Genomic DNA, 24320 nt, shown 5'->3' with positions numbered 1-24320 from the left:
ATGTGTCTCTCTCCCATCCCTATTGTAACATCAGCTCAGAGGCCCCGTAGACATGGCACTATTTTCAGGTGTAGAAACCCAATTTGCACCAGTAGTCCTTCTCTTACTATTGCTGGAGGACTCTGGAATTGCCAGTCGGCAGTTAAGAAAACTGAGACCATCTCAGCCCTTGCTCTATCTCAATCCCTCCACTTTCTGGCCCTCACAGAGACCTGGATCATACCTGAAAATAGTGCCACCCCAGCAGCCCTCTCTGCTGCTTATTCTTTCTCTCACACCCCCAGAACCTCTGGCAATGGGGGAGGCACCGGACTCCTCATTTCACCCAAGTGGACCTACACTGTCACTCCTCTTTCACACCTCTCAATATCCTCTTTTGAATTCCATGCTGTTTCTGTATCTCTACCTATCAAGCTCAACATTGTGGTAATCTACCGCCCCCCCCGGTCAGCTTGATGACTTCCTTGACGAGATGGATGTCCTCCTCTCCTTCTTTCCTGAGGATGGCACACCACTCATTCTTCTGGGTGACTTCTACATCCAGCCGGAGAAATTGCAATATCTGGCCTTCCTTAACTTTTTCTCTTCCTTTGACCTCTCCCTCTCTCAATCTCCTCCGACTCACAAGGCAGGGAACCTGCTTGACCTGATCTTCACCAGATCCTGCTGCACCTTCAACCTTACTGTTACCCCTCTTCCTGTATCAAACCATCACTTTATAACCTTCTCCCTTCCCATCTCACCTCCCACTTCCCACTCAACATCCACTCACACTATCACCACCCAATGCAATCTAAAAGCTCTCTCACCTACCTCTACCTCTTCTGCTGTCCTTTCCTCGCTTCCCTCAGTCGAGCAGTTCTCTCTCCTGTCCACTGAGGAGGCCTCCACTACTCTGCTATCCTCTCTTTCCTCCTCTCTTGACTCTCTCTGCCCACTAACCACTAAACCAGCTCAATCCTCTCCACCCGCTCCTTGGCTGTCTGAATCTCTGCGAACTCATAGAACAGAGCTTCGGGCAGCTGAGAGGAAATGGAGAAAATCGCAGCGCCCTGACGATCTTGCTGCCTACCACCTTCTCCTCTCCAACTTCACCTCTGCTGTGTCAACAGCAAAGACTTCCTTTTTCATTACTGAAATCCAGTCTTCTGCCTCTAACCCCAGTAAACTGTTTTCCACCTTCTCCTCCCTCATCAACCCACCCTCCCCTCCCCCTCCCTCTTCCCTCTCAGCTGATGATTTTGTCACCTACTTTGCTAAGAAGGTGGATGACATCAGCTGTTCCTTCCATCATCCAGCCACTAACAACACTATTCCTTACTCCAAACCTGCTTCTCTGCCCCTTGTCCCTGGGCTTGCTTCCTTCTCTACCCTCTCCCCAGAAGATGTCCTCACACTTGTCAGGTCTAACCGAGCCACCACCTGCCCCCTTGATCCTATCCCTTCCACTCTTCTCCAAACCATCTCCACCGATATCACTCCCTTCCTCACTACCCTTATCAATTCCTCTCTGTCCTCAGGCCTTGTTCCGGCTGCTCTACAGACTGCCAGAGTCAAGCCTCTTCTTAAGAAACCCTCCCTTGATCCTGCTGCTATCCAGAACTACAGACCTGTATCTCTTCTCTCATTTCTATCCAAAACCCTTGAACGAGCAGTTTCCAACCAACTTTCTCGCTATCTCTCACAGGATGACCTCCTGGACCCTCTTCATTCCGGTTTCAAGGCTTCTCACTCTACTGAGACTGCACTCCTTACTGTCACAGATGCCCTGCACACTGCCAGCGCTTCATCCCTCTCCTCTGTCCTTGTCCTCCTTGACTTGTCTGCTGCTTTTGATACAGTTGACCACCAAATCCTTCTCTCCATCCTATCTGAACTGGGAATCACTGGATCTGCACACTCCTGGTTTGCATCCTATCTATCTAACCGCTCTTACCAGGTCTCATGGAGGGGATCTCTGTCCAGACCCTGCACTCTTAACACCGGTGTCCCTCAGGGCTTAGTCCTGGGGCCCATGCTATTCTCTCTCTATACTAAATTCCTCGGCCATGTGATCTCCTCTCATGGCTCTCCTATCACTGCTATGCCGACGACACTCAACTCTACCTCTCCTTCCCCCCTTCAGATACACAAATTGATGGACCCATCTCTGCATGTCTCAAAGACATCAGTGCTTGGATGTCTGTGCACCACCTCAAGCTCAATCTTGAAAAGACAGAGCTACTCTTTCTCCCAGGGAAAGATTGCCCTCTCACAGACTTCTCCATCTCCATTGACAACACTACTGTGTTACCCTCTCAGACTGCCAAGAACCTCGGGGTGATCCTGGACAACCAGCTGTCCTGCTCTGCCTACATTGCAGTGACAACCCGCTCCTGTAGGTTCTCCCTCTACAACATCCGCAAAATTCACCCGTTCCTTACAAGGGAAGCGGCACAACTCCTGGTCCAGCCACTTGTCATCTCCTGCCTGGACTACTGCAACGTTCTTCTGGCCGGGCTACCTGCCTCTGCCATCAGACCTTTACAGTGCATTCAGAACGCTGCAGCCCGTCTGGTGTTCAACCAACCAAAATTCTCTCACATCACTCCCCTCTTTCGGTCGCTTCACTGGCTTCCTATCTCTGCACGCATCAAATTCAAGACACTGGTACTCGCCTACAGGGCAGTACATCAGACTGCCCCTCCCTATCTGCAATCTATGGTCAGGTTCCAAACCTCGCCTCGTTCCCTCCGCTCCTCCACCCTTGCAGGTCGCCTCGCCCCTCCATCACTACGTGGGCTCAGAAGACGAGCTCCCCTCTTCTGTCAGAACGGCCGAATCACTGCCCATCTTTCGGCAGAGACTAAAGACACATCTCTTCAGGTTACACCTGGACCCTTCTTGAACTAACCTATCTTCTTAGCCTTCTTAAACTTAAAAAAAAAATAATAAATTCAACGAATGCTGCTTATTCCTATTAAAAGTCTTAGCTGATGAAGACTGTGATGCACAGTTGGTTTCACTACTGTTGACAAAATGTACTTATTGTAAGTCGCTTTGGACAAAAGCGTCTGTAAATGCCTTAATGTAATGTAATGTACCACATAACCTGTTAAGATGGTCTGCCAGCTTGTAGCTGGCCAAGCTGGTGCCAAGCTGGTCTGCCAACTTGATGTATCTGTCCCAGCTGATGACCATGTGATTAAGCTGGCTGACCAGTTTACCACCAACTGAACCTTTTTTTGAACTTTCTTAATTGCAACTATAGTACATTCAGTTCATTCCTAATGACAATAGATAGTGAGGTTAAAAAGCATGAGCATAAGTCTGAGACCCCATGGGTCCCCAGCAAAAACCATCTTCAGCTGGTCAACCAGCTAAACCATCAAAACACTTGTGAAAACATACCATAAGCTGGTCAAGTAAGTGACCATCATAAACTGGTCATCATCTGGTCAACCAGCTTATGATGGTAAGCTGGTTTTTCAGGGACTTGCCAAGCTGTCCTAGCAGATGATACCGCAAGGACAGCTTGCCGTTTAAGTTTAGCTCTTCGCCTACTACCATTGAAGCAAAAAAGAAATCACTGAACTGACTGGGCAACGGCTCTTCCAGGACCAGATCAACACGGTAAACAGTTGTTGTCAGAGTGCCGTCACCGTGGCCATGGATGGATTACTGAACAGGCCAACCGGGCACAGGCCCAGGGGCCCAAGAGCTCAGGGGGGCCCCTAAGCCAGAGCCTGATACATGATGCTGCTGTCACTAACTTTACATTTACTGCCCTGCAGTCAAAGGGCTTAGTCATTTATATCAACCTAAACATTTGTTTTGAAGATGTCAACATGGCGCTGTCACAGTGACTGTTCCCCTCAGTTTATCTATAGCGCTTTAGCAGTAAAGCGCTGCATTATTGTCCAAAGGCCTCGTAATGTAAAGTCATGGTTTACGAAGACCCCAAAATGTTGTTTTCCACTCCTGATTTGTCAGAATAGGGCCCATTGACTCATATACCATGCAGCTACTGTGTGGCCATACAATAGATTTTGGGACATTGCAGGCAATCAAAGGCATTTTGCACTTTAAATTATGTTTTTTAGGCCTAGAATAATATGTGTTTGCAACTTGTAATTCCTTTGTAATTGATTATTTCGTTTTCTCTCCCATAAGTGCAATAACAAAAAAAGATAATAGGCATAGCAATATTATACACGCAATGAGGGCATTCAGTTGTTAGAGGTGACTTAAATGGATTCCAAAATTATATTTAGATAGGTATTTTTCTAACATGCTGTTGGCTTTGACTGTGTAAATTCTGAGCTGTAAATCCTGAGTTGAGATTCAGGTGATATTGTGCGATTGCCTCTGCATATACGTGCCTTTACTTGTTGCAATAATTTCCTGTTGTGGTAGCGCAGGAGGTGGGGGGGGGGGGCTTTGTAGGTATCTGTGCCCAGGGGCCCTTTGTCTCATAATCCGCCTATGACCATGGCACAGAGCGCACTGGAGTTAAAGGGAAGGATGCAAATTCCTGCCACACATACTGCTCATAAACCAAACCAATTCCAAATGTGCCGCTGCGTCGCCTCAAGCCATGAAATTACATAAACACAGTCGCCACGTCATTGAATAATGACAGTAATCTACAACATATCATATGCTGCAAAAATATGCAAAGAGTATTTTGCTTGAGCAGAAGTCTAGATAGTTTGGAAAATTATTAGTCCAGTTGCTTTTTTCTTCCTCCTCCGTTGCTCACTTGTGACAAGTGGCAACTTGCTCAAAAGGGTGGAGAATTCCCCAGTTTCTCACCTCTGCACAATTTCCCCTAAGTGAACATGAGAGGAACTATTTCTGATCTTGAGAGATTGATGGGATTCATTTTGATGAAAAAATGAGGGTCACTGCATCATTTATCACTGTGTCATAGGAGCCAGCCTGCCCTATCAGTGATAAGAGCTTCCTGATATTTGCTGTACAAACACTTCCTCATTGTCGATCTCAAGCCGCACAAATACAGTACCTGACAAGTCCCAAACTCTGGACCATGGACCATGGAGATACAGGAGATGAAGATTGTGATCTTTTTCATAGGTAACATTTTCACTTCATAGCTGATGTCATTGCTTCTTCGCTTGATTGTGGCTTACAGAGGGTGCTGTTGTTGCATGATGTTCTATTTTAAATTCTTCTATAGTTTTAGAGGCTGTTTTCAAATGAATGTGTGTTGTATTATTATAGTATTTAATAACAGTATGGCACTTACTTGTTGACTGACTTCTTGTCTTGGCTAGGTTTTGCCTAGAAAAGATGCATTGAAATAATGTTTTGTCCCCAACTGAACACAGATGTGTTGAAAAATGCCATGTTTAATTTATAAGATGTCATTTTTAAACCCATCTGTACAGTTAGGGTCATTTCAGCAAATCCTTTTTAGGACTACAATCTCATTTTGACTAACTTGCTAAGAAAAGATTTGATAGATTAAGAGAAGACTATGAAAATGATTTAGACAGATTTCACGCTAATATTGCAAATATTATAATCCAATATTTTAATAGAAGCTCTTAGAAGAAGAAATGTTTAATATATTGAGCATTAATTCGAGCAAGTAATTTTCATATATTTCAAAAAAGAGCCTCTGTTCTTTACAAGGAAAATGTTTTATCTATAATATGAATATTCAACAACTGCTGTGGCAGGTAGATAATGACTGGGACTGTGGTGCCTTATTTTCTTATATTTAAATGAGTGGAACAACAGAGCACTATTGCTGTTCTCATACTCACCTTTTCCATCTTTACCAATCTCTTTCTCGTTGCTGTATGCTGGTCTGACATCACAAGGCAACAGTAAACATGTAACAAACAACAAGTAACAATCAAATATGTCCCCTTGTTTTGAGCTGTAATTGTAGTTTCCCCTTGGGTATGCAGTGATGACATGCATTTTTGTCAAAATCAGATAAGTCGTGTCTGAGATTTTGTACGTGAAACATTGAGTGAACAAATGATGTACAATGCAGTAAATATTAAATATGTGCAGCTTATATTTACTTATGTATGCTGCAAATATTAAATATGTGCAGCATACATAAGTAAATATAAGCAGATACATAAGTATACATAAATATGCTGTAGGTATGTCTAAACATGTCTGCCGTTTATATGTGTATAAGTATAGGTATGTATAAACACAATGTTGTAAAATATAAAAATATATTGATATGAATACAGTATGCATTAGTGTAACCCTTCTAAAAGTAAAATGTCAGTAGTCCCTCCATTTAAGAGATAGCCTGTGTGTGTGTGTGTGTGTGTGTGTGTGTGTGTGTGTGTGTGTGTGTGTTTGTGTGGGAGGGATGGGGGGTAGAAAACCATAAAAGAAGGGAGCGTAAATAAAAATCTACAAAATAAAAAAGATACGTAGGTAGAGTATCATATATTTCCACGTGTTATTCATGTCATTTGCCAATACACGGATGTTACAGTCCTCTGTGCCAAACATTGGGCGAGTAGTACGTGCATTATTAGATTTAGCACTGTAAGCCTGCCACTCGTAAAGTACCCCCCCCCCCTCCCACACAAACACACACACTCTCCACGAATGGAGTCACAAGATCACAAGATCACAAGATCCGGTTCCCTTCAAAGAGCCGTAATTCCCATCACTAGTCTCCATACAGAAAGTGTTGTGGAGTGTGAAATAGTACGGTGGCTGACGGGTGAAAACGCACTACAAGGGCCCAAAGCAGGTGCATTAAGCAAAACGTACTGCTCCAGGCCTCCAGAGAGTGCAAAGTAGAATAGGTTGATTTTCATCTAGATGTTGTTATGCTCTCAACGGCTCCTGGTGCAGTCTTGGTCATCATGTCCATCATCATGCCTCTCTGCATGATTATTTCAAACTGAAATTGAAATAAAAAAATGAGAAAATTATATAAAAACTACTGAAAAATCCCAAACTATAATAGCCTTTCACAAGCAAGTGCATGTCTGTAACAGGAAATGATCTGCGTTCTGGTCACTATAGCTGTCTTCACGGCAAGTGAAACAAATGGTGGTTTTCTAAGTAACTTAGGAAACGGATGTAGTGTGTGTGACCTTGGTTTGTCACATGTCCTCCAGAAATTAAACAACTCCAAGGACTGTAATACAAGGGCACATACAAGGATGGCAAATCCGTCTGTCATGAACTCCACTATTGTCTCTCTGAATTGCGACTTAGTCTGCCATGAATTCCTTCAGTTTTCATGAAGCCTGAAGGCCTCTAAGCTCTGTTAAACTGGTACTGTATGTTTACTCTCTATCTTGTCTAGCCAATCTAAAGCTACATGGGAAAGCATGGGAAAGTGTGCTCTGGGGACAAATGACCTTAGCCTTTACTTATAAATGATACAGAGTTGGTGGGTTTTGGTTGGTACAGCCCTGATCTACACACATCTACACATAACCAAAAAGTTGATTTGATGAAAGTGATTTTTTAATTTAGAATTTTGTATAAATTAATCAAAAATTCAAAGCTGAAATGATTTGATTGATCATTAATCATTGATCATTAAGTAGTATTCAATCCCTTCCTAGTGACACTCAAATTGAGTTAAAGTGAATCCAAATTTCTTAATATGTTCTTGAAATGTCTCTACAACTTGATTGGAGTCAACCTGTGGACACCTGGGTTGATTGGACATGATTTCCGAAGGAAACACATCTGTCTATATAAAGTCCCATAAATGCCAGTGCATGTCAGAGCAGAAACTTTACCATGAAGTCCAAGGAGCTATCTATAAGATTCAGAGACAGAAGTGTGGGGAAGCAGAGATCTGTAGAAGGCAGTGACGGACTGGGATAAAAAAACGGCCCTGGCATTTGCGACACAACGGCCCTATTTCCAAACTCAACACCAACCCCAATTGTTAACATAAAAAGCTTGAGATAAAACCATACAGACTAATGCAGAAATTTGGAACACAGAACACACACGCAACCGACACACACTACAATCGCTGATGAATGCCGACAACAATGCACACAATACTGTGATTTTCTTTTAGCCTGGAGTAATTTTTCTACCGTGTTCTGTCTATCGTATAATACCTCCCATCATCCCTTGTCATTTCCACTAGCTAATGTTGCAACGAGTTGATCGTGAGGAAATGCGTGTGTATTTATTAAAAAGTACAAATATATGAGGGCCAATATAAAATGTTTGGGGCCGTGAAATAAGTTATTTTCAATGAAAATCATCAAAGACAAAATTATTTCGTTTTTCTTTTTTTCTTTTCTTTTTTAGATCAATGTAATAATCCATTCTGAGTGGCCCAAGCGGCCCATAGTCTGGCGGCCCTTCTGGCATTTGCCCATCTTGCCAGATGGCCAGTCCGTCACTGGGAGAAGGTAAACAATTTCTAAAGTGTTTAAAGTTCACAAAAGCACAGTAGGCATCTTTAGGAAATGAACAAAATATGGAACTAGCCAGACTCTTCCTAGAGCTTGAATCATGGTCTGGAGGTAGAGGGGTGCTGTGCCCTTGGCTGCCTTGTAGGCTAACAACAGTGTTTTGAATTGGATGCGAGCAGCCACTGGGAGCCAGTGGAGTGAGGATAGGATTTTGGATGAGTTTTAACGGTCTAAGGGGCGAATTCACAAAAGGATTGCGCGGCTTTTGCTGACGCTAAACCTGTGCAAATAAGACAAAAAGAAACCGTGTAATTCACAAAGCACTCGCAAAAGGGTGAAATGCCCCGCTAACTGCGCTGCCACGCAAATAGCGTCTCGGTGCTCCTGTGCTATTTGCACGTATTTAAATTAGGTAATATGCATACATTTGGCGCAAAATTGCCCCCTTTCTATGCAAATGAGCCTCAATGCAAAAAGAGTCCAATTCACAAAGGTCAGCGCTAATTGCCACAGGCAGTTAGAGTGAAATTATTAGCGTCTTCAGAGAGTTGGTGGTAACTGAAGCGCATTTATAAGGGGAGTCACGCCCAGACTTTATCACTTGTTGATTTAACTGAGAATTGAATTGAATTGACCTTGCAAATGTCTCTGCAACAATTCCACCTTTGTGTGACCTAAAAAATAAAATTGTCTGTAAATACAGTCTGTAAATAATATTTTGACATAATTATTATTATTATTATTACTATAGAACTTTAACACAGATTGCTTCACAAACAAAATCAAATAAATCAGTACAACCAAACAATCAATACAACTCAATTTAATTTTCACTTATCTCACTAGTCAGCACAGTGGGCTTTATTTTGGCCTAAAGATTCAGCACCATGGACAGCCCCGCTCAAACTCATTTACAGTATTACCTCCGCCAAGGAGGTTATGTTTTCGGTGCCGTTTGTTTGTGTGTGTGTTTGTCTGTCTGTCAGCAGGATTACGGAAAAACTACTGGCCCGATTTTAATGAAACGTCGTGGAAGGGTGTAGCATGGGCCAAGGAAGAACCCATTAAATTTTGGAGCGGATCCGTATATTGGTTGCGCTTGCACATTTGCATATCATAGAAGACTGGATTGGCCTTGGCGGAGGTCTGCGCTCTCCGAGTGCCCTTCTAGTTTATTTTGGGATGCAGTGAGATGCAATGACAAACAAAGGATGCAGTGACAGGATGCAATTGTGTCATGAAAAATAAATGAATAAAGCTCCCATACATTCTCCTTTGTTCTCCGCTTCAAATCATGCCATCTTCTTTTGCAGTCTGAAGGTGCGTTTGGAAACACCAACAGCACTGACAGACTGGGATATCAAATCCCAAATATGGTTTCTCGCAGTCCCGGTTAAATTTCTTGCCTGAAGTTTTGAGGAATGCCTCTGCACCTCCTCCGTCAGGACTTGCAGCTCGCGGTCTAAAAAATGCATTTTTCTCTTTCTCTCTGCCAGTGTCCTGTCTACTGTGTTCTTCGCGCAAAGGCAACGTTTATACTTTGCCACATTGGTAATTGCAATCAGACGCAAAACAGGGGCAAATTGCACTCAGTTGCAACAGGTTATGGGCGTGTTTGCACTGGCATATCATTAGCGCAATATCTTTTGTGAATCGGTCCTTGAGACGGAGCAAATAGCGGTTGCAAATGATACGCAATTCATGGTGCTATTAGCGGCCGCAATCCATTCTTTGTGAATTCGCCCCTAAGAGTGGATATAGGAGGCCAGCAAAGAGGGAGTTACAGGGGATGACAAGGCTCCCTGGTGAGAAAGGGTCTGACCAGACGAATGTTACAGAGTGCAAATCTGTAGGATCGAGTAGCGGCTGCAATGTGGCCTCGTAGGACAGTTGGTTGTCAAAGATAACACCAAGGCTTTTGGCGGATTGGGTCGGTGTTACTTTGATTTTGTCAGTGAAGATGAAAAGATATTGTAGCAGGCAGGATTTTGCAGGGAAAAAGAGAAGCTTTGTTTTGTCCAGACTGAGCTTGACGTGGTGGGAGGATATCCACCTGGAGGTGGATGATGGAATTTGAGCAAATCTGCAATGAAGAATGAGAGAAAAAACCCCAAATCCAGATGTGCCAAGCTGATTAAGACAGATGACCCAAAACTTAATCGCTGACAAAGGTGCTTCTACAAAGCATTTACTCAGATGTTAGAGATATTTCTGTATTTTGTATTCAATAACCCAGCAGAAATTTCTGAAAACATGTTTTCACATTGTCATTATGGGGTCTTTTTGTGCACATCGTCGACAACAAAATATCAATTTAGTCCATTTGGGATTGAGACTTAAGTTAAAAGCTCTACATTAAAAGCTGGGGCAAAGCCATATATTGCTTTAAATATAATCAGTAAAATCTTAAGATAAATTTGACTGGAGAACAATGTGAGATAGTTCAAATATGACTTGTATGACCTTTATTCTTAGTTCTAGTTAGGTAAGATAGTCAGTATGAGAAGAAATGAAGGGATGAAAAAGTCAGAGCAGGATGGAAATAATTTAATGTCTTAACTGGTGGAGACAAGACTGAACAAATCTTCATTCTCATAATTCAGACCAGAATCAAAAATGGCTCTCAAATTTTTGGGCAGCCAGTTCATTATTAGTTGTAATGAAGATTTTCATACATTTTAAAAGCAAGGTATGAGGGTGTAGGACTGGACCATATTAGTTCAGAGTCAGTCAACAGCAGCTGTCAGTAAGTCAGGCAGAGATGCGTTAGTGGAGATGAGCCTGTAGATTCTAGCAGAATTCAATCCTCATCTCCTCCATCTTCAGTGTTGTTGGCACATTATGTCTCTGTGACCATAATGACATTAAATCAACTAAAATAAGTTAAATCACTACATATACTGTATAACAATCTAAGATTAAGAAGAACAAGGGTTCGGCCAATATGTATTTTTGAAGGCAATATAATACCAGTATTTTTGGATAAAAGCTGCTGATAGCTAATATTTTGTGCCAATGATCAGTATCTTTAAATTTGATAAATTTCATGCCAGTTTTTTTTTTTTTAAAAGACAAGTTTTTAGGGTCTTACTACTACATTTACTACTGCCCCTATAGCTACCATTAGTGAACATTCACTACTAGTTCCTATAGAAATGAGTGAGAGGAGTTAGCCACACCCCCAAATCTGTGATGCACCACCAATGAATAACTGCACAACTCAACTGAAAATATACTGAAACAGCATGAAAACAAGACAGTAAAACCACCACAGGGGATTTTCACAAGCTCAAACAAACTTTCTATGAGAGTCTGTTGTTTCTACCATTCATTGTTAATGGATCAGCTCCAGGTTGTACATCTCAGTAACATCACAGTAGTCTTTCTTGGTTATGTGGCTTCTGGCTTTGGCTGAACTGCTCTAATGCAGAGGAATATCATGAAAATGATCAAATTGAGGAGTATCTGTCTTAAATGGTGTCATGCTGATCTCTTCTGGATTTCACGTTTTCATCAATGGTTTTGACCTTGTATTGACTGTTGTATCACTCATTATTTTACAGTAATGACCTCAGCTGCTACTGAGGAAATAAAGAAGAACCTGACATGCACTGAAGGAGGATCCATCACTCTACCTGACCCTGTTGTGGAGTTTGGATTTCTTTCATATGGAAGAACGGTTATTGCTTCAGTGACTGACAGGATAAGCCGGATAACGGAGGAAAGTTTCAGGTACAGACTTTTCTGGAACAACAACACTGGACTCTTTACATTCACAAGACTGCAAACAGGTGACTCAGGGATTTATACAATTGATTCTAAAAGAAGAGGAGGTACTACATCATATCGACTCACAGTGTATGGTAGGTCACATTTACCTCTGCTGATTATGACTGACTACACAATTTCTTTAAATCTTTGTTTTTCTGTGGCTGCATTATAAGCATCAACTCAGCCAGGGTGAATGAATAAAAGGACATTTCACTCCTCTATATTTGGGCACTATGAAACTTTGTCATGGTTTGGTAAAAAATAATTTTGCATTGATCAACTGTTTTTTTTTTATTGAGCAGTACCTAATTAATTAAAAAAGTAAAAGTAATATTGTGACAAATTAACTTCAACAACTTTTTCAAGCTATACATCTTTACACCTTATCTGCATTTTTAATAGCTCCATCAGATTGCATATGCAAATAGGTGTCAGTGATGTCACATAACAAGAGAACTTACTTCTGACTGGGTCCTTCATCTATTAGTTTACATGGACAGCTGTCATACAGTAATGTATGGTGGTATATATAGCTAAATCTCTATTTTTGAACATGTACTCGCAATAAATCATGTGGTATAAGCAGTGCTTCTATGTATGTATATTGTATGCTATAAGCTATGTTTGCTAACAGTTCAGTTGCTGATAACAGCTAGTTAGCCAAGTAGTGTAATATTGCTATATTCTAGAAAAGACATCAGCTGATCAATTATGGAGCCAGAGAGCTGAGATCTCATTCAAATAAACTCATAGTTTATCAGGTCTACTGCATATGTCATCCCCACAACGCACCATGGGACACAATCTGTACTTCTTCTAACAATGTGAAGGGTAAAGAAAGTGCCACAAAGTGGGCTAACTCTGCTCTGTGTACTCCCCAGAACCTGCACCAACGCCTGGTGTGAACAGATCAAGAGTGAGCGCTGACAGCTGCACCTTGGTGTGTTTTGTGGAGAAGGCTCATGAGACGACGCTGTACTGGTTCAAAGGAGAGAAGATACTGAACCAGACCAGCACTGGTCCCTCTCTGCCTCTCACTGTAGACAAGCAAGACTTCAACTCCTCTTATAGATGTGTGGCTGCCAACCCTGCTGATGAAAAGACACTTCCAGTCAACGTCAACGCATTGTGCAGTGAGGATAAAAATACAGATCAGACAAGTAAGGCAAAGTCCACCATTGTTTTTTCTAAAATTATTATATTTCTAAAGGCTTTTGTTTCAATGTATTTTGCTGATCATTGTAAATCTTTCTGACAGAGAATAACAGACAGCGCTGGAAACTCCTAATTCCCATAGCTATTCCAATGATGATAATAATGGCACTTATAACCACTTATAAGTGCCGTTATAACCACTTATAAGTGCACTTATAAGTGCCGAAAGAGGGACAGACAATCGCAAGGCAGGTATTCATTATTTACTTGTATAATTGTTCTTATTTCACTGGTTGATTAGAGATCTTCACCACTAATATATTTAGAGTACAACATTTGTCTCTTAGGTGTGTAATGGAATTACTCTCCATAGTTTTCAAGGACCAATCCTTAATTTAAATTGATAGAAAAGGTAGTTACAGACAAGTGTTTTGATTGGCCATCTGATCATTAACATTGAATTAAATCCAGCTAGTCATACTTTATGAAAAATGAATTTGAGATCTTTCTTGCTATGGCTTTTATTTTCATATATGTATTCTACTATGGAGAAAACTTCAGACAGTACAAATATGCTGGTAACTGTTGTATTTCAGGGAGTATTCTTTGTTCTGGTTGAGGCAGTGATCCCAGTGGTACTTGGCTGGACCTTGTACGTAGCTGCATCACCACTGTACCATGATCATAGCAAAGAATGCTCTCTGTAGTATTGGTGTAGTATAAAAATGCTAATTGTGTATGATTTCATAGTGTTTGAACAGAATGAACTTGACATTTCCCACACAGTGTGTTCTGCCCCACTGCTTGATCGGGGGCGAGATGCCTCCCACATTTTACTATGGTTTTGAATACCCAAATGCGCCCAAATACTACCCTACCACTATCCTAATTTGCTGGTAACTCAGAAATGTCAGCATGTACATGCACATGTTTTGGTTTCCATTTAAGCAATACCAATGCAAAGGGACTGACAGATAAGTTGGTTTCACATTGTTGAGGAAATCACTCAGAATCATTTTAGGAGTTTGCTGGAGTGGAGTGGTTTAATAGTATACTAGTATACGGTTAGCTTACAGACACAGTGTGGGTCTGAGATGGTAAGCTACACACAGAACAGTGGAACAGGGAAGTAATTTATACAGTGGACCAAATGGTTGTAGCCAACTGGTATGCAAACTAAGTTGTAGTAACAATAGAGAGTTCCAGGCTACTCTGCAATCAAGCAACAGTTTACAATGACACAGAGTGATAGACAGAGGTGATAGAAGCAGAGGGTGGTAGGATGTTGCTCCCAAACAGTGCTTAATTATCTGCAGTTTCAATGGGCTCCAAAGTCTTTTGATTAAGATTTAGGACAGGACATATCAATGCAAAGGACAAGTGCTTATTTCCAAGGTGTCTCTGAAGGTGCCCCATTGTCTGAGGTTGCTTGCTTCTCTATAGGGCTCAATCAATTTTTCATCTTCAACAACATGATCTCAAACAGCTTACAAAAAGCTGCTGTAAACACAGGCTTTCCTGTTTTGCAGGACAGAGGAAATAAGACACTTATCATGGTGGAAACCACCGAACACATTTTTTCCCCCTGATAGCTCTCTGTAGCAGTAATGACTGGGGGTCATTGTCATTTTGGCTTCACATCTGTCCATGTTTTCATCCCAGTTTTGGATGTTGTGTACCTTGTGCACACTGCACTACTCTGATCTGATACGTTATGATGAGAAAAGCACTAACTGTAAACATTAACTGAATACCTCATAATGTTTGAGATATATTTGATAGCCTTTTGGTAACACTTGAAGTGGTGCCAATAAGGCATTGTGTGTAACAGATCTTTTTTTATTTCACATTTTCTCCAACCGTCTCCAACCTTGTTGAATAAAGCTATAGAAATAAAGGGGATTTGAAGGATGATATGTAATCCTCTTGTGATACTTTTTTCAATGTTACTTTTTTATGGATTACAATTACATTTCACAATTGCTTTTGAAGCATTGATCATTTTCATTAAGTAGAACTGTGGAGATAAAATAATATCATAACTTTAAACAGCAGAATAACTGAAATACATGTGTGGCTTTCACTCTTTCATTGTTATCTCGTAATCTTACAGTGGTGAAGAATCAGTCAGTCATGTAGACATGCTGCATCAGACAGAAAGCCATGCAGACAGGGCGACTAGTCAGGTCGTGAACACTCGTCTAGTTTCTGATCTGCTTTCAGCTGCAGTGAAAGCTGTAAAGCTCGGCTTTAAACTTTTATTTGGTCTACATTGTCTCACACTTCAGTTAGTTCCTTAATTAAAAGGAAGTTGCACTCTTGTGTTTGTATTTGCTGGAAAAAGCAGAAGGTCTAACCAAACACACACACTCACACACCACACGCACAAAACAAACACACACACATATACATGCATACACACATATAACGCACACAACCACTCTTTCTCTCGCCTCATGTTTGCTTCTCGGGTAATACTCAGGTTGTATCTAAGCAACTACCACAAAGTGGTTATATGAGGTGATCACAGCTTGGGTTTCATGACGCTAAACTGTGCTGGTAGACACGAGTTGTGCAGTCACCCTTAGTCGCTCTGGAAAGTGTAACAATCTGATGTAGCTGCGACCACGTACGCGCATGCATACACGCATGGGGAAATTTTTGTGGACCAACCAACCAACCGACCGACCGAGCTATAGAGAGCTTAAGTCCCTCCCCTTCCGCTGTCCCCCATGGGACCTTATTTCGTACGGTAGTCAACGGCGAGAGAGAAATAATTGTTTGATCCCGTTTGAATTGTGCCATGAATTACACATATGATGTTTTGTCAATTTAAAAGATAATTTTGCAAGTCAAGAAAGTCGCAGTTTGTCGTAAAACAGTACAGTAACGTTTAGTTTTGTGTGAAACCGCTCAGTGAACTACATCTCTCATCTCGCACAATATACGTCACCAACACCAACATGGAAGGAAACATAGGAAACACACAGGCATCGTGTTAACGTTAGCCCCCACTGTACTAAAACTATCCTAAACCAGTTTAAATCCGTTCTTACTGTCTACCTTCCAGGTTGTAATACTCCTGCTATCTGAGAGGGACTTAGCTTCAGCGGCTCTGGGTAGCTTGTGGAGAGAGAAAGTTATGATGTCACTTATGCGACTTTTGGGTGTGTAGTCTTTCTAATTACGTATTTTCACAGTCTATAACTTCAACAGTTTTACGACAAACTGCGACTTTCTTGACTTGCAAAATTATCTTTTAAATTGACAAAACATCATATGTGTAATTCATGGCACAATTCAAACGGGATCAAACAATTATTTGTCTCTCGCCGTTGACTACCGTACATATTTTTTCCGAAATAAGGTCCCATGGGGGACAGCGGAAGGGGAGGGACTTAGGCTCTCTATAGAGCTGCTGGTCGCAGCTAAAAAGCTGACTGCCCAAAGGAAGTCTTATGCCGTGCGATTTTACAATTGCCACTTGCTGCGCCCCTGGTGATACTACTATTATTTTGCCTGTTGATAAACTTGCATAGAATATCTGGTGCTTAGTTTTGTAAATATTTAAAAACCAGTTTGAGGTATGAAAAACTGAGCAAATTATACTGCTTCAGTATGTGACAGTGATGCCATCTCATGGCTTTTTTATCCATTATTTTTAAGGCTTGGTTATACAAAGATGCATATGGTGTCTAATTAGTTTGAAGCAATTTAAATTGTTTTTTACTGTCTTTGAAATCTTTTTGACATGTTTGTCAAATTTGAGTTTAAGTTTGAGTTTTCTTCTTGTTACTCTAAGATTTTCTGATTGTAGTGTTTTTTTGATGGAAAAGCACATGGAGTCTTTTTCAGGTTCAAGGTGAGCTTATTTTGGTAAAGCCACTTACATACTCTGACTCCATTCATATATGATGATTATATCTCAGCTGCGTATATGTCTGTATCGTCTGCATAGAGCTGACAACCAGCCCCTGGACATCTTTCAGGCAGGTCATTAATATAAAGGCTGAAGATCAACGGGTCCAGGATTGAGCCTTGAGGAATACCCATTAGATGCCCACAAGAGCTAAAGACAAGACAGCTTACTGTGCCACAAATCTACAGCAAATCTACATGTAACATAACATTAGCCATGTGCTAACAGGAGCGGTGTGTGAATGTAAGTTGCTCCACCAACATTTACTGCTTTTCATCTTATATCTTTCTAGATTCAGTCACAAGAGAGAGGGAAGTCCTCTATACTGCTGATGAGAGAAACGGACAGGTTGGTATTCTGCACACAAACACACTTTAGGTAATAGTTAATTATTATGATTATGATAATTATGATTGTGATGATGATGTCTCCAACCACAGCTGTTTTTAACAGTGTTTGCTGGGATTATCTACCTTGGTAGGCTAGTAGATTATTCCTACTGGCCTGTACGATGTTGAGCCTTTGCAGTTGTGTCAGAAGTCTCTTAGCAAACATGTCTGGTTCCAACATTGAGGTTTACTGGAGAATTTGCTACGTGCAAATAATATGTAATTTAATGTCTAACTATACAACAACCAGGCTAGAAAATGAGAGGTACTTGAATATTTTTGTAGTGTGGCTGCATATCCACTCAGTATGTTATATGTAAAACTGAATAGCCTGATAATGTAGATTTGTTGTAGATTTGTAACACAGTAAACTGTCTTGTCTTTAGCCCTAGTCTCTACTCCAAAACACTCTGAGTTGTAGCTTGAGAAGAGTCAGCTCAGTTAACCTGAACAAACTGTTAGCTAGCTAACTAGCCATCAGGCTCATTGAGCAATTCAACTGATGTCAATATGTTAATCTACAACTACTAACACTAGCCAAGTTGTACATTTAGGAACACAGTCAGCGGAGCTCAGAGCTCAGAGCTCCACCATGGCTGCCAGACAGTGTGTTATGTCACCTAAAAGCCCTCTATCGTAGCTAGCTAACTAGTTTGAGTTTTTTTCATGGAGCCACAATAGCAGACAGACATCTCATATTCACCCCTCTGGCTGAGTTTCCTGTAAGAATAACTCTCTTCTCTTCTCCTACCGTTTATTGACTCATGCCTTTCCTCCCTTCCTGTTTTTATTTTTCCTTCAGGGAGAAAATTTACCAGACTCATCGCCAGCTGTAGACCGTTCCTATCTAACGACAGTCTATGACAAACTGGAGGTTCATCGAATGGCGCTGACTGATACAGACGTTGATTGAGAGAAAACATTGACATGACATGACATTTCTTTCCATAGTCTAGGCTGAAAAGTGAGGGTGATCGGGCCTTTGCCATTAGGGCTCCAAGGCCTTGGAACAGCTTACCAGAGGAGCTCATTTAGCCCCCTCATTAGCCTCTTTTATATCACTTCTCAAATTGGATTTTTTAAACTGGTGATGAGGGAGGGTAGGGGGTGTCAAATTAATTTATGACCACATCCCTGTTTTATACCAAAATGTCAATAAAAAATGTATTACCAAAAAAAAGTTGTCTTTAAGGCCACTTGATATAGTCTATCATTTCAAACTCATCATTGTCTTATATAAGGCCATGGAGTGGCCATCGCTGGCCCTACGGAGGAAGAAGCATAGTATTTTAACCTATCAGCCTTGTAAACTTTGTTTTTGAAAAGTGCTATAAAAATAAATTATTCTAGATTATTATTACAATATTGTCTTATACACACTGTGACATTGTAAAATTAATTCATTTTGTACTTAAACCAGAAAGGATTATTTTTCTTTTTTCAGTGAAATGTTACAGGATTTTATATCCCGTGCTGTATATTTAGGGTTTCTCCTGTGCTTACATTTTGTCATCTGCTGTGTAAGTCCGCTCTGTTATCAGCTGCTGTTAATGATCCGGTACCTGCAGACAGGTGCAGCAGATGGCTTCACTGTAAATAAAGCCATCTGTCCACTAGTAAAACCATGGTAACACCATGGTTAAGAAAGGTTTCTGTGCACTGTACACAGAAGAGTGTTGTGAAAGGAACTCGTCACCCTTGTGAATGTGGCGTGTAAAATGGAGTCAACCAGACGCCCATGAAATAAACAAGGAGACCAGAGCTGCCAAACTGGTCTGCTGCACTGTGTTGTCCATTTCCAATAGTGCCTTATGCCACCTAGTGATACACCAGAGCTCTTGCTCTGATTTACAGTGAGGTTGCTTTGTATTTTATGCTGCCTTCAAGTCCTTCTCATAAGCTCCTGCTTCCATGTGTGGAAGTGGTAAATATGACTTGTAGCCTATTTACGTGCTTTTCTTTGGAAATTATAACACAATGGACCCTGTGACAAAAATTTTTTTGTGTTTTATTTTAGAAATGAAGCAGAACAGAGCAATTTTGTGCTGTGGTGGCAGAATGAAGAGGATAAAATGTGCATCAAGCATGAAATTGAAAACAAATTTAAAACAAAAATGCAACAATTAAAAGTTAAACAAAAAGGGAAAGTAAAAACATAGAACAATGCAAATTTTTTGCATAGAAAGCCAAACATCATTTTGAACATTACTTGCTGACACGATTTCCATGCTCTCTGTCCCCTAATCGTCACATCTCGGCAATTCAGGTATCAAAGAAAATTCCTACTTTTCCCACTTTACCACTTTGTTGAATCGTTGATGTGCACTCAAACTCACAATATTTCTGACACTTTAAGGCACTTTAAGGCAGCAACATACCTACTGTGCTCGTGGTCGAGTATATTAAATTAGTTGGAATGGATTATAGATGATTACAAAGGAAATTCTTTGTTTTCTAAAGAATTATCTTTATTTTACTATTATTATGTACTAAGAGATATTGTAAATGCAGCAGGATTATGGTAATTTATATCTTCTGTAATACTCCGGATGACAGTAGACGTCATAAGGACATAATGGTATGGTGTCAAGGATCCCATAAGGAACGAGTAATTGTCTGTGGACCTCAAAAAGAGTTATTAGGCATTCAACAGTCTTATTAGACGGATGTCCATGTCAGTGGAAGTTGTGGTTGATTGTATTAGTGTGAGTATAGCTGATAATTGTGAGTTTTCATACTTTCCACCACCAACATAAGTTGATTTGCTGCTATTTTGTAGTGCTTGTATTAACACACTAACACAATTTGTGACCTACCAAAAATTCTCACCTATGCTAGTTATAATTACCACTAGAATGTGATGATTTTTCATGTTGGGCAGTTTGTATTTACAGAACATCTGATCAACGATCTACTTGACAAAGGAAATATGTCATTGTAAACAGTGTAGTCATGTGTTTTGTTGCCATATGAACTATCCGGACTTGAAATATAATTCAAGGAGAAGAGCGACGCTGAAGGTGAGGAAGAAACCCAACAGGGGATTTGATACATAGATCACTGAAGTGCTCTAGACTAAAAAAACAAAAAACAAAAAAACATCCTTACATCTGTGGCATGTGGAGAAATAATTACAGTTAATCAAACCTCCACTGCTGAGTTGCTGAGTGACATTATTTTTTTTATTTCAACTGGCAGATCATGGAAGAGTAAAATCTTCCTTACAAAGGGGAATTCACCTCTTGATGGGGAAGGATAAAACGGATCATACAGACAAAACAATTTGCTCACTGAGAATACCAGACAGTGACTGAATGAACACTAAAAATAACAACAGGCAGCAAAAACACATGAAGAAAGACAATTTAGAATGAGTCATTGTCTAGCTGGTATTAAACCTGGGACCTTCTGGTTACACAACAGTCTCTATTCACATGTTTATGCATACTAAAATAGCATAGATACTTTATTTAAGTAAGCAATTATGAGTGCTAGTAACATCTGTAAGAAACTTAATCCATACATGTAAGTAATCCACACTCTTCCCTGTATCTCCCACCCATACAGTCTACTTGATGTGTTGAAATTGTCACCAGCATACATTTATACAGTATATCCCCACAATTGTTTGTATTCTATTTTATTGAATAACTGTTTTATTGTTTATATTATTTCTACTGTTTTAAATGCTTTTTTATATTCTATTTCTGTGCTTGTAGTTTATTTGCATTTTTCCCTGCTGAAACCTACTTTTGCTACTGCAATGACCCAATTTCCCCATGGGGATCAGTCCATTTCTTCATCATCATCATCATCATCATCATCATAATCATCATCATCATCATCATCATCATCATCATCATCATCATCATCATCATCATCCTCCTCATCATCATATACCCCATATGATCACAATCTATTATAAGTTATGTACAATGTCCCTTCTCTGGAATATATATATTAAAAAAATCACATTTTAGCTTCACCTTCACATACTCATTCAATATAGTCATCGCAGAACTCATTACTCCATGAATTAAACTTCCCAAACTCAAATATTCCAGCATGAAAACTGTTAAAAGCTGCGCAACTCTGAGTCCCCATGAAGACAGGTCTTGGCTCTCCAGGTTGCCAGTACCTGACAGGAACAAAGCAGCACATATGAAAGCAATGTGCAATTCCAGGGAGAGAGAAAGAATGAAAATTTGCAACAATAGTTGTTTTTAATGCATTAAATCATAATTCTATTTGTCATGTGAAATTCAGGCGGTTCTGTTTCAACAGTTGTCCAATCGGCAGGTGAAACTGTATTGCATTGTTTTGGTTCATATAACATTTTAGCCCCACTAATATTACATGTATGGGAGTCACGGGCTAAGAGACGTAAATGACGAATAACATAAATCAGTTTAAATGAACAATGTTTTAATTTAATTTAAATTTAAATGAGGATGGCATTGCCCGAAATTTGAAACATGTCTCATTGCTCCTATGAGACCCACATTCATTTCATATCGGTTGGTACATTTTGTCATGATTACCAGAGAATCAAACCACCACTTTCACCTGCTTCTTACACTACTCTATGTCCCAAAAGTGGGAATTGCATTACTTACAAACAAGTCACATATGAAAATACACGTGAATTCAAAGTACATGAATTATGGACAGATGATGGTTTACACATTTAGTCACCTGCCAGATATGACATGTAAATTTCACATGCCAAACCAACATATGTCTAAAAAGCACATGTGGTCTGAATCCACATGTGTATTTTCACATGTGACTTTTTTCAGGGATGAAAGCAGGAATTCTCCTTGAACACTTACGTGGTTCTAGACGGGCTTCCATCAGTCCACCTCCAGGCCCCTCGATTGGCTGAGTCAGTTAAACCAATCCAGAACTTCACTTGAGCTCCGAGGTTATTCAGAAATGTCTAAAGAAAAAACACATTATCACTTCACACTCAAACACTCAAACACGCACAGACACACACGCACACACGGATACAGTATACACACACTAACTCACCATTTCCTCTCTGCTGTTGATGATCACCAGGTCTGCTCCTTTGCTTTTACAATGCTGTCTACTGTGCCTCCATCTGGTGCTTGTTGTAGACACGTAGTAACAACTGCAGCCAAACCTCATCCAACCATCAGAGCAGGATCCTGAGAAAACACACACTTAAAAGACTACACTGAGTTGTTGGGAGCTTGTGATGGAGCTTGTGATGAGAGGATTGGTACCAAAATCAACTCTGTCTCTGGTAGATAGCTCAGTCCAGTGTGAATGCTAACACTTTAGCATACAGTATGTTAAAGGAATAGTTCACCCAAAAATGAAAATTCTGTCATCATCTACTCACCCTCATGCCAAATGAAACACAGGTGAAATTTGTTAGTCCATATAACACACAGGGAGGTTGCCAGCACAACTTTTAGCAGCCTTCTCCAAAACAACTGAAGTCAATGGGGACCAGTTCTTTAGAGTTCCAAAACAAAAACAGCCAAACAATCACACTGTGAATAGAAAGACCTATACACCATTATTTGTTGCAAATCAATCAGCTGTAGTTTTGCACTAAATTATGGTGTAAATATAGATCTTTTTGGAACTGAAGAACTGGTCCCCACTGACTTCAGTTGTTTTGGAGAAGGCTGCTATGGAGTTGTGCTGGCAACCTCCCTGTGTGTTATATGGACAAACTTCACCTGCGTTTCAACTGGCATGAGGGTGAGTAGATGATGACAGAATTTTCATTTTTGTTCATTTATTCCTTTAAGTAATTGTAGGTGACTAGTGCAACGTGATCTTTCATGAAATGACAGAGATTACGTGTGAAAAATAACTTTCTTCCTCCATATTTCTTTATGAGAGAATGACAAGAGAGGAAAAAAGGCACTTGATTTTTTTTATGCCCAGACTTTGCTCTTTTCAACGGTCACACTTTCAAATTGTTGCATTTCTTCCACATGATTTGATATTCAATCCATCCATATGACACGAGTCCTCACCGACATCTTTTATGGTTCTGTTCAGCTCCGATATTGCGCTCTGCAACTTGCCTCTCTCTTCAGTCAGGTTCTGGTATCTGGCCAGCAGTTGTTGTTTCTCTGCTGTGTGGTTGGCCAGGTCTCTGGACAGTTGATCATAGTCTCTGTCATCTGGCAGGAAGACAGAGGACACGGCAACACGGCAATAACTCATTCAAAAACAGGTACATGCCACTGATTTTGCCTATGCAGTTTGCCTTTCTCATTTCCTCTTTTTCTCTTATCATACCTCTCTCTCTCTCTCTCTCTCTCTCTCTCTCTCCCTCTCTCTCTCTCTCTCTCACACACACACACACACACACACACACACACACACATGCTCACACCATGAGTACTCACACTGTACACTGACTCCTATGACTGTGGCCAACAGTAGGAAACACAGCAGTCCCAGACATACTGTCACCAGTTTGTACGGTGGACTGGTTCCAGTTTCTTCTCTGGCCGCAGCGTCTGTTGTCGCAGGCTTAGTTTCTGCAGGTGTTGATGAGGTTACATTTTGAATGCAACCTCAAAATTAATTTCATTTTACCTACATACAATTTTGAACATAATCCATGGGATTACACAAACTATAATTGCATTTTCATTTACATTTTGCTTAGACTACTTTATGTGTAAAATCCATATAACGTTACACAAATAC

At 40.5% G+C, this 24320-nt stretch overlaps 1 protein-coding gene, 1 long non-coding RNA gene and 1 pseudogene across 4 annotated transcripts; all 3 read left to right on the top strand.

Moving 5' to 3' along the window:
* On the top strand, positions 1–2887 carry LOC144542812 (uncharacterized; annotated as a pseudogene).
* Positions 2888–4653: 1766 nt separating this feature from the next.
* On the top strand, positions 4654–19389 carry LOC139916059 (uncharacterized). Of its 3 annotated transcripts, none has more exons than XR_013507553.1 (6): positions 4654–5076; positions 11945–12244; positions 13034–13312; positions 13411–13559; positions 17519–17574; positions 18418–19389. XR_013507553.1 is itself a non-coding variant. In XM_071904850.2 (5 exons), exons 1-5 carry the CDS (start codon positions 5037–5039, stop codon positions 18526–18528), a joined length of 786 nt encoding a protein of 261 aa, XP_071760951.2. In that variant the 5' UTR covers positions 4659–5036; the 3' UTR covers positions 18529–19389. The 3 variants fall into 3 exon arrangements, 1 of the variants encoding a protein (XP_071760951.2); XR_013507552.1 differs by having other exon boundaries at positions 4656–5076; positions 13411–13555; XM_071904850.2 differs by lacking the exon at positions 13411–13559 and having other exon boundaries at positions 4659–5076.
* Positions 19390–20794: 1405 nt separating this feature from the next.
* LOC144538521 (uncharacterized) lies at positions 20795–21239 on the top strand. Its single transcript, XR_013504312.1, has 2 exons — positions 20795–21026; positions 21072–21239. It is a non-coding gene; the product is annotated as an uncharacterized LOC144538521 (long non-coding RNA).
* The last annotated feature ends 3081 nt before the right edge of the window (positions 21240–24320 follow it).

This window comes from Centroberyx gerrardi, chromosome 3 (genome assembly GCF_048128805.1).
Source record: "Centroberyx gerrardi isolate f3 chromosome 3, fCenGer3.hap1.cur.20231027, whole genome shotgun sequence".
NCBI classification, from domain to species: Eukaryota; Metazoa; Chordata; class Actinopteri; order Beryciformes; family Berycidae; genus Centroberyx; species Centroberyx gerrardi.
The sequence above is the reverse complement of the archived record's forward strand: the minus strand, read 5'-3'. Positions and strand labels throughout refer to the sequence as shown.